The sequence below is a fragment of the Armigeres subalbatus genome, chromosome 2 (assembly GCF_024139115.2).
Source record: "Armigeres subalbatus isolate Guangzhou_Male chromosome 2, GZ_Asu_2, whole genome shotgun sequence".
NCBI classification, from domain to species: domain Eukaryota; kingdom Metazoa; phylum Arthropoda; class Insecta; order Diptera; family Culicidae; genus Armigeres; species Armigeres subalbatus.
Genome location: NC_085140.1, coordinates 72,181,123 through 72,191,917, shown reverse-complemented (window position 1 = coordinate 72,191,917; position 10,795 = coordinate 72,181,123). Strand labels below are relative to the sequence as shown.

Sequence of the window (10,795 nt, the reverse complement as noted above, 5' to 3'; positions counted from 1 at the left end):
TCCCTCTTCTCAATTTCATTCATCTGGACAGGAAAGCAAATTGACCAATCGCAAAGCTTGGCAGTCGTAAAGCAAAGTCGGGCATCGTCACTCGTTGGTTTGCGCTTCCGATCATTTTGCTAGGGGCGAGTGGGTTGCTGAGCGGGATCACAAAAAGCTGATCCGGTTGTGCGTTGATTTGTTGGTGCCGGTGGTGTGTTCGACCTTTCCTAGAAATCATGAAACAATATCCAATTGTCCGGAAGTGACCAGGACAGTGGCCCTACAAGCAGCCCCAAATTCCACAACAGGAAGTGATTTAAAGCATCGAAAGATATTGATTTTACTTTTCAGGCGGTGTATTGGCATCCTTCCGAGGTTTATGAATATTTATTGAGCAATTTAGGCAACGGCAAGGATATAACCAGTCAGGCATCATGATAAGTGTACAGTCTATAGTCATTGTAGCTGTTTTGCTGGCGTTTCTCATAAGGCAAATTGCCGCTTCCACCGGGGATCAGAGTCAGTTCTTCCAAAATTGCTTGAGGAATTGTGTGCTGGAAAATTGTACCAAGTGTAAGTATGATTCGAATTACTTCACAAGAATTACCAAGACTGTTTTTAGTTTAGTTAGATATTATGGATGCATAGTAGTAAATTAGGCAGTATTGTTAATGTTTATTGTAGCATGCATTCGCATCATCGCATCATTCACGCAATTAACTGCTCCATTATAACGATGCGCACAACGATTTTTCCTTCACTCTGCTTTAATCTAGTGTTGCGTTTTGCGTCCCCTTAAAGATTTAACTAAATCGACTGTAAGATATTATGTTGGCACATTCTGTTGAAAACTATTCCTTACAAGGACAGAAAATCTAAATGAATGGCATCTTTCATTTTCTCTTTTAATCCTTTTACAGCTGGATTGGCTTTTAAACGGAATCTGCAAGGCAGCCAAAATCCAATCAATAAACTTCTACTGTGGACCTGCTATGACGAGTGTGGTTACGATTGCATGTGGCGAACGACGAGTGCATTTCTGAACCGAAACTGGACTACGCCGCAGTTCTATGGAAAATGGCCTTTTGTGCGTTTTCTCGGCTTGCAGGAACCGGCGTCGGTGTTCTTTTCTATGACCAACTTTGGTACGCATTACTCTATGTTGAAGAAATTCCGCAGAGAGGTTCGACCCGATAGCCCGATGTACACGCTGTGGCACGTGTTTTCGTATATTTGCCTGAACGCGTGGATATGGTCAACGGTGTTCCATTCGCGGGATTTTCCCATAACTGAGTTATTTGATTACGCTTTCGCGTATTCGATGGTGCTGGCGTCCTTCTACTGTATGGTTATGCGAATGATTCATCGCAGATCTGGATACTTGAAGGCAGTGTTCAGCTTATTATGCATCGTGTTCTTCATTAACCATTTCTCCTATTTGAGCGTTGGACGGTTCGACTATGGGTATAATATGAAGGCAAACATTGTAACTGGTAAGTTTTCAAGCACAATGGCACTGACAAAGTGAGTAGCTTCGGTAATTTTTTATCGTCAGCGGGCGGATGCATAAACATTCTATATTATAATATATGACATTTAACTAATTTACATCAGGAATGGCAGGAGCTGTTGGATGGATTTTCTGGTGCCTTCTGCAGCGTCGAAAACGCCGCTACGTCTGGAAGTGCTTCCTCTTCATCGTGTTAGCCACATCGTCGCTACTGCTCGAGGTTAACGATTTCCCACCGATATTCTGGACATTTGATGCCCACTCCATCTGGCATCTAGTCACGGTACCGCTCACAGTACTGTTCTACAGGTACATTGACCTAAATTAGATTTTGTTAATTTCCGATTGCGATAACATCGTTCCTATCTTCACTTTCAGCTTCATCATCGATGACTGCAGAACCCTGCGCCAAGAGCTGTACGGCAGTGGAGATGATGACACGCGGAAATTGCTGTAAATTGTATATTACTCTAGAAGATAAGCGTGTAGTAGTAAGAGTTTCGTGATTTGTAAGACTTGACATGTAGTATATTTTGGAATCACTCACGTCTGCCACCGAACGATCGAGATTCGATTGAGAACAGGACAATAATTGAGAGAACCTCTGTCCGCGGTGACGTAGGACGGGGAAAATGCCGAAATGAAAAAAAAAACGTCTGACAATGTTATGTAGATATTTGGTAGAACAAACCTCTGCTATTCAAAAGCCAATACATTCTGGTCAATCCTTTCCGCCGTATTTCGGAAAGGGGAATAGGTTACATATATCAATTAAACAATTATATATAAATATTTAAAGCCATTATTGATGTTGAACAAATAGATAGGCTTGAGTCATACAGAACGTAGAATAGGTAGTAACTTTCAATGTTGTACAATGTAGAGTAGATATATAAATTTGCGACTAGGTTTTACCATTCCACTTGGAAAATAAACTGATAATACTGAATTGATGTCTTTCCAATTTGCATAACGGAAGAAAACATTTTGAACTTTTATTTTTGCAATTGCGATGACAGACAAAGCGTCTGATGTTAAAAGTCCTAAAGGACTCCAACAGCAGCTCATCGATGACCGAAAGAGCTATGCAGGACGTTCCCTCTTAAAAGTAATAATCGGTTACGTTATTTTGCGCTTAACCAACTACTGGCGATTTGAATAAACTTAGAACAGCCCTTTGTTGAAAAACGGCTATAATGTTACAATTGTTCGAGGCAGTTGATAACGAGGGAATTTTAAGAGTGTTTAAAGTGTTCCGAAACTCAAGAAACCGTTAGCCCAGCTTTGAAGAACACAAAGTACCGTCGAGACGGGTATGTATTGTATTCCAGTATTCGAGGCCACAACGATCCCTGGCTGGTTTCTTACTTATCAGCATTGTACAGGCGGCGCTCGTCAAGTGCGACCCAATTAATGTGAGAATAATCATTGCTAGATACTGAACACGGACATCGACCTCATTGGAATCAATCGCAGAGCAGTAGTGGAGGCTTTTGTTCCACTGAAGAGGGAGATGGCGAGGATAGGCTTAACCACTAACTCTACCAAAACATAGTACATGGTGGCAGGTAGAGATAGCTGAAGACCTGGTGGTGTTGGTGCTGAGGTAGTACTTGACGGGGATGTGCACGAAGTTGTTGAAGAATTTCCCAACAGACATTCACTAGTTTAACTAACATCGGTGTGATGAATTAATTCAGAGCTGTGTTGAATTATGTCTGTACTATTTCTTATCGCAATTTCTGTTCAATCTTTATTCACACAATTATGGCGAAGTTACACAGCTCAAACATCTCATTTTGAAAAACAACTTTATTATCTAATTCGGTCAACCTTTAATAGGCATGTATCTAAGCCTTAACTCAGCTACATGTAAATACTTCGAAAATAATAACGCATTGAGGGTAACATCAGTAAGTAAGATCTTCAATGAACGTATTTTGAAGCAATTGCTATTTTCATATAATCATTTTAAAATTTTCCTAAATCGGGTCTCGAACTGCTGTCATTTGATCATCCGCCGGTAACGTTGTCATCCGCGCCATCCTTGATTTGTTAGATATGGCTCACTCAATGCATAACATAAATAATCTTATTGCTGAATATGAATCATAATTGGACTCTTATTCAATAAGTCGATCTGTCAAACTACAGTTTGTTAATAACTGTACATTTTTTTATTTCAACCATTGTTCAACCAGTCATAACCATCGCACACTAGGAAAAATACGTAAAAATAATGTCGATAAACGATAAAATAAAATCCGTCCCCAATGCTATTTATGAATTTATGAAAATAAAATCAATGTATATTCGGCCTTCGTCAGAATCTCTTGATAATCGGTTGCGATATGAATTTGCCAATCAGATAAGATAAGATAATTTCAATTATTTCGCCGCAATAAAGATCAACATCCATGCGATAATATTGGGATTCCACACATAAAGGATTCAATAATTTTCCGATGTTATTCAACGGCGTTATGTCCGGCTTTTAGTAAATTTAGTTCCGCATGAATGCATGATTTTTTTATTGATCCAGCAGTTTTGTTCGTTATTATCTCCGACAGTTTAATAAATCACGAAAATAAAAAGCATGTCTTGAAAATAAATCATTATTTTTCTATAAATCAAATTTCCCAGATCTAGAACCCAGATTTTCTCTCAAACTGAAAAAGCATGTTTTTCCCACTGTGCGATAGATCAGATAAATTTGAAATCCAATGGTTAAGAAGGACAAAGGTTAAGAAGGATGTCTAATGCCTGCTTATTAACTTACTATTCAAACTCAATTCGACCACCCTTTCAGCGCATCACATCATAGTCGAACAGAGAACTTTAAAAATCATTAGTTCAGTACATTGTTAAACTTCCCCAATGTGCTGAAATGTGATAAAACGAAAACGTAAGTTCGACTTCAAATAAAGGTAGTAAACAAATAAATAGGCCATGTCGAATATTAGTTAGATTACATGCTGAAATGAAATCTGTCTAGCAAATTATTTAGCATCCATTTTATTCAGCTACAAAGATTACAAATAAACAATAATTCAACCTAGATGGTGCTAGATGCTTATTTGTAGCTTGTCGTTGTTTGTTGGGTTGTTTACCTTGGAACTCTGACATGTGACAATGACGTTTCCCATGAAGTGAAAAGACGTATTGCTGCTGCGAATAGGGCCTTCTACGGGTTTTCGTGCGAAAAGTGCTGCGTACAATACTCGGAGGGGAAAATGGTGTATGGTGCTGTATCAAATACATATACAAAGAAGAAAATATTGTGATTCGTTGAAAATACGGCAGACTTCAGTGGGCTGGGCACTTAGTGCGAATGTCAGAAGAAAGAATAGCGAAAACAATATTCAACAGAGAACCGGATAGAGGCCGATGACTTCGAGGAAGGCCAAGAAAACGTTGGCTACACGCGGTGGAATCGGATCTGGGGAACCTAAACGTTAGGAGAAACTGGAGGAACATCACCAGGACCGACGATAATGGAGCTCTACAATACGGCAAAGGTGTATCGACGCTGTAGCCAACCTGCTGTACAGGTGGGTGTGCCGACCAATGCTGTCGAGTTACAGCACAAACAGAATTTTTACAGTAAAATGGATGCCGTCGTGAATGAAGTTTCGATTCAGGATCTACATGGGCGACTTCAATATGAAGACCAGCTCCAACAACACAGACTATGAAACGTCATGATCTTGGAGAAATTGATGAAATGTGGCAAAAACGACGTGGTGATTGGAGAATCACTCTTCCTCCATCGACCATCGGTCTCGTGATGGATAAAATTGAAATCAAATCAACCACATCTGAATCAATCGAAAATAGAGACGGATTCATCGTGAATGTCCGGAATAAACGCAGGCCTGGTGATTACGCACAACTCTGATTCAGTGGCGGGTGGAGAGACTCGGACGGCGATATACCACACGCCGACTGAAAGATCCAGCTGTGAAAATATCGTTCGTTGAAGAATGTTCCTGAAAGTGGTAGCGGAGCTAACGTGGTCGGAGCTAACGAGAACAACCTAGGTGAGCTGCGCACTTTATGAAAGAGTGGCTTAGTGAATCTACCTGGCGGAAGATTGCGGAGACCTTGCTGTTTGGTCTATTAGGTATTCATTGATTACGAAAAAGCTTTTGATCGTCCGCACCATGAGACCTGTATAACAGAGTTTTGTTTGACCCCATCTGGGAAATCCCTTTGAGGCAAGGATGTATTCTATCTACATTACTGTTCTTCGTCGTTATCGGTGGGTGCGATTGACCGTGTACCAAAGCATGAGTTGCCCTGCAACGGAGCTCTGTTATGCAGACTGCAGAGTGAGCTGAATGACCTGACCAAACGCTCATTTACGGCGAGTCTCGCCATCAAGACAAAATCGTTGAATGTCAAAAAGAGCAAACTTTTTTTTTGTGGTACCCGGAAAAAGGTCGAAATGTACATATGAGCGCGTATCAAGAGGGCCGGAGTTATTTGACTACTTTATTATAAAAATTTTCAATAACATAAAAGTTCATAACTTAAGACCAGGTCTGGTTTTGCGGTTTGCTAGTCACACTAGTCAACACACCAAATTTCGAATATTCAACATAACGTAAAATCTCTTTTGCTATATGTTACTGAAACATAGTGTGTATCAGGGGAAAACACTCAATGGTTGCACACAAGGATTTTTTCGATCATTTAGTAATCTGGATTCGATCATTTAGCAGTTTGTCAGTAACTCATACAGAGGCTAAATTTTAAAATGTGTTGTATGGTTGACTTCATGTGCGAATGTTTTTGTATTACTCTGTTTAACATTTTATTGTTGGATTTCTACTAATAATGGAGTTAAAGCACTAGTTGAAGTATCTTATACTTATACTAAATGATCTGACCCGATTTAAATAGGAGACAATGGTACAGGATACCCCACCGAATTCAACTTGCAAGCAAACATATTCAGGGAAAGTGCCTAAAATGGGCGAGACTCAACTTCTAAAGAGCCCCGCACATCGCACACATTTGCGTTGCGTTTAACAGTTTTCCCATATACTGTACCGCTCATAAAAAAATCTACTCCGCTTATTTTTAATCGCCAGATATTTCCGTCCTTCGTCGTAGGGGCTAAAACCAACGAAAGCAACGTACATTTGCTAGAATTCCACTATAGTAGAACGTTTCTCCTGAGCTTACGATTTGGTACGTATGAGTTTTACAAAAAAGCGTATTTTTTACACCCCCCTGAAATGAGATGTAGTTCTAGAAGCCGTCTACCGATTGGGTGGCGCTAGTGTTGCCTTTCCTATTTTAAGCTCCGTTCATACTGCCGCGAGAGAATTTGCGATTGGCGCTTTGATGTTGCATGAAGAAGAAGAAGCAGAAAGATGATATTGCGCATAAGCCCCAAAATTTTATTCCCACCTTCCCACCACCTGGGTTTCCGCGCCGAGCACTCAGCGCCAGACTCGGCGACAAGGAGATAGTGATTTTTTGACAACTGATGTCGATTGGTTGTGTGAGTGCACTCCGGTGTCAAAAATAGAGCTTTTAGCTGAAAATTTAATTGTCAAATGCACATTTTGACACTAATATAGATGTTTGAGTGAATAAAGTGTGTAAATGCTCTATCGTGGAAGCAGTCGCTGAAGACAAGTGTCAATGATTTCAGTGACGAAACGAAAAGTTTCAATGCAAAAAGCAATAATCAAAAATATTCGCACGGGAAAACATACGAAGAAATTTTTGAACTTCTTCTTTAAATTCAAGAAGCAATTAAATTAAAAACGGTAAGCAGTACGGGGTTAGACTTGTTTTCTACTGCACAATAAACACAATATTTCAATTTAAATGTTTACTCTGTGATATCATACTTAATACACAGTATAAGAAAAGTCCAACCCCGTACTGTTTACCGTTTTTAATTTGATTACCTTTAGAATTTCTTTTTAGAGATATCTTTGTATGTTTTCCTGTGCGAAATTTTTTAAATATCATCTTTCTGCATCTTCTTCTTCATGCAACATCAAAGCGCCAATTAATCACGCAACAATGCAATACATCTCGTTGAATATAATATAACAATACAACACATGCCGCTTACGCATCCGATTTCGACATACTGACTTCGTGTGTTTATTGCTTAACCGGCAATGTTTACATCCAGCACCATGTTGCAGCACCATGTTTTCGGCTTCAGGCGAGTTGTTCGTGGATGACAGCCGTTTCATGGAGGTGATTTTTTATTGATTTTCGAGAATATGACAAAAAGACGAAAATACCTGCCGTGTCCCTAGTCGCCTAACAAAAACATACCGCCGGAAAAAAGCTACTTTGATATTTTTGAAAATTCGGCCGACACGTGGTGGATATAGTGGCGATGAATGCTTTGATATCACGTGCTATTTGTACTGCGAATAAATTTTTCATATCTATGAGAGCCTTGGAAAATGATCACGAAAGTTGTCATGTTGCTGCATAGGTCACTGCACGGACTGCTTTGTCTCTTTCTCACTGCAAATAAATTAGAAAACAACAAGGCCAGTAAACGTCAAACTTTATAAGGAACGAAAGAGAAGGAGATGTTTCCGTTCAGTGCCCTATACACGCTTAGTTCAGTTCACCCAAATATGGGTGAACAGTACCTAAAATCGTCAAAAAGTGCACATACCTAGATTTGGGTGAAGTGTCCTTTACCCATATATGGGTGAAATTAGTAAGAGGAATTTATAGGTATATTTCACCCACATTTGGGTGATTTTTTTGTATCTTTCTATAGGTGTGAAACATTTTAAATACGATCTAATGGAAAAAAAAAGAAGTAATACAAAGTTCTAAACAAATGACCAATTTAATTTATTCAATATAATAATTCTTGGCTTAATTCTGTCTAATTAACATGGATAACATATTGACATCATTCGGGAAAGATTGACGAGCAAACCCACGAACATAATAGTACCAACCGCAACTGGTTTACTAACAGCAAGCACCGTGGAAATACCACCGTCTGCGAGCCTCCCTTTGTACCAGCCATGATCCGAGCTTGCAGTGGCCAATCGATTATAAGTTCAGTTAACTGGAATAATAATGTTTCATTGAGAGGGATGAATTAGATAACAATATGAATACTAACCTGAACGGGGCCGGAACATTGCTTCAGTAGTCTCTAGTAGATAATTCGCAGGGTCCTCTGCTGTGACTTCGTTTCCGAAAGATGTAGTAGCGTTCTGCAGAAGTTGTTCCGAATGGTTTTCCTGCTTCACCTTCTGGAGCTTGTAGCGAAATTAGAATTTCATTTGTTTCCATGACTATGAGCTCTGTAACAGATGATAAATATATGTTATTGGAAGGACAGAAATATGGATCACAGAACTTACCTGTACGTGGCCGAAACGAAAGGAGCTGGGACTGGTGGGATTTCGCTTGCCGCTATTTCTGTAGAGCAGAAGCTCTGGAGAGAATGGGCCATATTCTTCGCTGCTGCCGTTCTGTAAGTTAATGCACCAATTTGCCGAGGGTATTTTCAGTACCTATCGATGAAAGCATACAGAAGTAATAATCAATAATGATGGACGGTTTATGAGAATGTAAATACTTACCATATACCATTATTTGTACACTAATTTAGAGGTTCTGACTTCAAAATTAACTGCATGGCAAAGTTGTTTGTTTACCGCAACGAAAACAACTGAACTAGAAATGACTGTTTTTTCAACCAAATATGGGTGAATTAATTTACCCATATATTAGTAAAGTCTCATTACTGACATTATGGGTGAACTTCACTAATTTTTTCGGTATAGTTTACCAATAATATAGATAAATTATGATGTACTCAAATATGGGTGAATCAAGTACCCATAAATAGGTGAACTGAACTAAGCGTGTATAATATGTGTCAAACGCAACGCCAATGTATCCTATGTGCGGGACTATTAAGAGCGGAGCAGAATGGATACGTTTGCGTGCGTTTTGACAGTTTTCCCATGGCGAAACTGTCAAAACGCACGCAAACGTATCCATTCTGCTCAGCTCTTTAAGCTCATATTCCGATCCGATTCGGTAAATTTTCTATAAAAAGGTTTGATTTTTGAAACGAATACAGGCTTAGTATACGAGAATGGCAAAGTGGATAAAGTTCTAACCAAGGCGCAGGTCAAGGCTAAAGTGAACAGCCGCCAAGGGTGAACATATTTAAAGTTGGCCGTCTTTACTCCTAGGAGTTCTCAGGAGTCTGGACTCATGAGTGAGCGAAGGACCCTGCACAATGGATACGATTGCGTACGTTTTAAAAGTTTTTCTATGGACAAATCACAGACAAAATGCTCGAGATTATTTCATCGTTCGCTGATATACTGGTCATTGCAAAGCCAACTAGTTTTGTTCGAGTTTAACGTTTGGTCACTACCGCCATTCGGTTCCGTGAGAGTGAGAAAAGAGAAAAGAGTGAGAAAAACAGATATCGTTTTTGTTTGTGCGACGATACATTTTATCGGGAAATGTTCCATGTGTTATGTCTGTGGAAAAACTGTCAAAACCTTGGTCGAAACGTTCACAAGCGTAAACGTATGTGCTTAATATTTAATTACACGGATTACGTGCTGTTTCTTTTTTCCGCTATAAAAATTTAAATGCCAAAAAAAAACACGTGGTGACTCCTAAACCAAATTTAGGCTAAAAGTATTCCCCATCAGGCTGAAGGAAAGAAGCATCGAATTGTGCTATAGATGACACACTGGAGTCATTCCATTATTGACATTCATAATCTTTACAATGTTCTGAAAAACTCCGATGTGACATGTTGATTTGAATAATGTATTGGAGGTAGGTAACCACTTTCCTTCGTTGGGACTCGAACCCATGACCCTCAGTACGTTAGACTGGTGCATTTAACCAACTATGCAACGAAGGACCTCCGTCGGCCTTCGCAACTTAGCGGCTACTGAATGACATCGTGCATCGTACATCACGCGCACAGGACATACGACTTCCGAATATCCAGGAAATCTAGGATAGCGACCGGGTGGAAAACAACAAAGAGTTGACCAACTACCAGGTGGTGAGGCACTGGCTAGAGTATTGCGCTGGGTAATTAACAAGGTTTGGAAGGATGAGGTTCTGCCGCAGGATTGGATGGAAGGTGTCGTGTGTCACATCTACAAAAAGGGTGATAAGCTGGATTGTAGCAACTACTGCGCAATCACATTGATGAACACCGCCTACAAGGTACTCTCACAAATTTTATGCCAACGACTAACAGCAATCGCAAGAGAGTTCGTGGGGCAGTACCAGGCGGGATATATGGGT

At 39.8% G+C, this 10,795-nt stretch overlaps 1 protein-coding gene and 1 long non-coding RNA gene across 3 annotated transcripts; one reads left to right on the top strand and one right to left on the bottom strand.

The window, feature by feature from the left end:
* The first annotated feature begins 27 nt into the window (after positions 1 to 27).
* Positions 28 to 2,441, top strand: LOC134209032 (post-GPI attachment to proteins factor 3). 2 transcript variants are annotated; one of them, XM_062685015.1, is made up of 5 exons: positions 28 to 193; positions 334 to 555; positions 903 to 1,475; positions 1,597 to 1,801; positions 1,871 to 2,441. In XM_062685015.1, the coding sequence occupies exons 2-5, from the start codon at positions 417 to 419 to the stop codon at positions 1,947 to 1,949; spliced, it is 996 nt and encodes a 331-aa protein (XP_062540999.1). In that variant the 5' UTR covers positions 28 to 193; positions 334 to 416; the 3' UTR covers positions 1,950 to 2,441. The 2 variants fall into 2 exon arrangements, with proteins under 2 accessions (XP_062540999.1, XP_062541000.1); XM_062685016.1 differs by having other exon boundaries at positions 41 to 125.
* A 5,886-nt stretch (positions 2,442 to 8,327) lies between these two features.
* Positions 8,328 to 9,342, bottom strand: LOC134214532 (uncharacterized). Its single transcript, XR_009979819.1, has 4 exons — positions 9,088 to 9,342; positions 8,866 to 9,018; positions 8,622 to 8,805; positions 8,328 to 8,564 (listed from the first exon to the last, which is right to left on the bottom strand). It is a non-coding gene; the product is annotated as an uncharacterized LOC134214532 (long non-coding RNA).
* Between the last annotated feature and the right edge of the window lie 1,453 nt (positions 9,343 to 10,795).

Bases quoted from the DNA above. Each gene is read 5' to 3' on its own strand.
- LOC134209032 (XM_062685015.1), top strand. From the start codon at position 417: ATGATAAGTGTACAGTCTATAGTCATTGTAGCTGTTTTGCTGGCGTTT. The intron at 1,476-1,596 runs GTAAGTTTTCAA...AATTTACATCAG, and splicing joins GAAGGCAAACATTGTAACTG to GAATGGCAGGAGCTGTTGGA. The intron at 1,802-1,870 runs GTACATTGACCT...CTTCACTTTCAG, and splicing joins CTCACAGTACTGTTCTACAG to CTTCATCATCGATGACTGCA.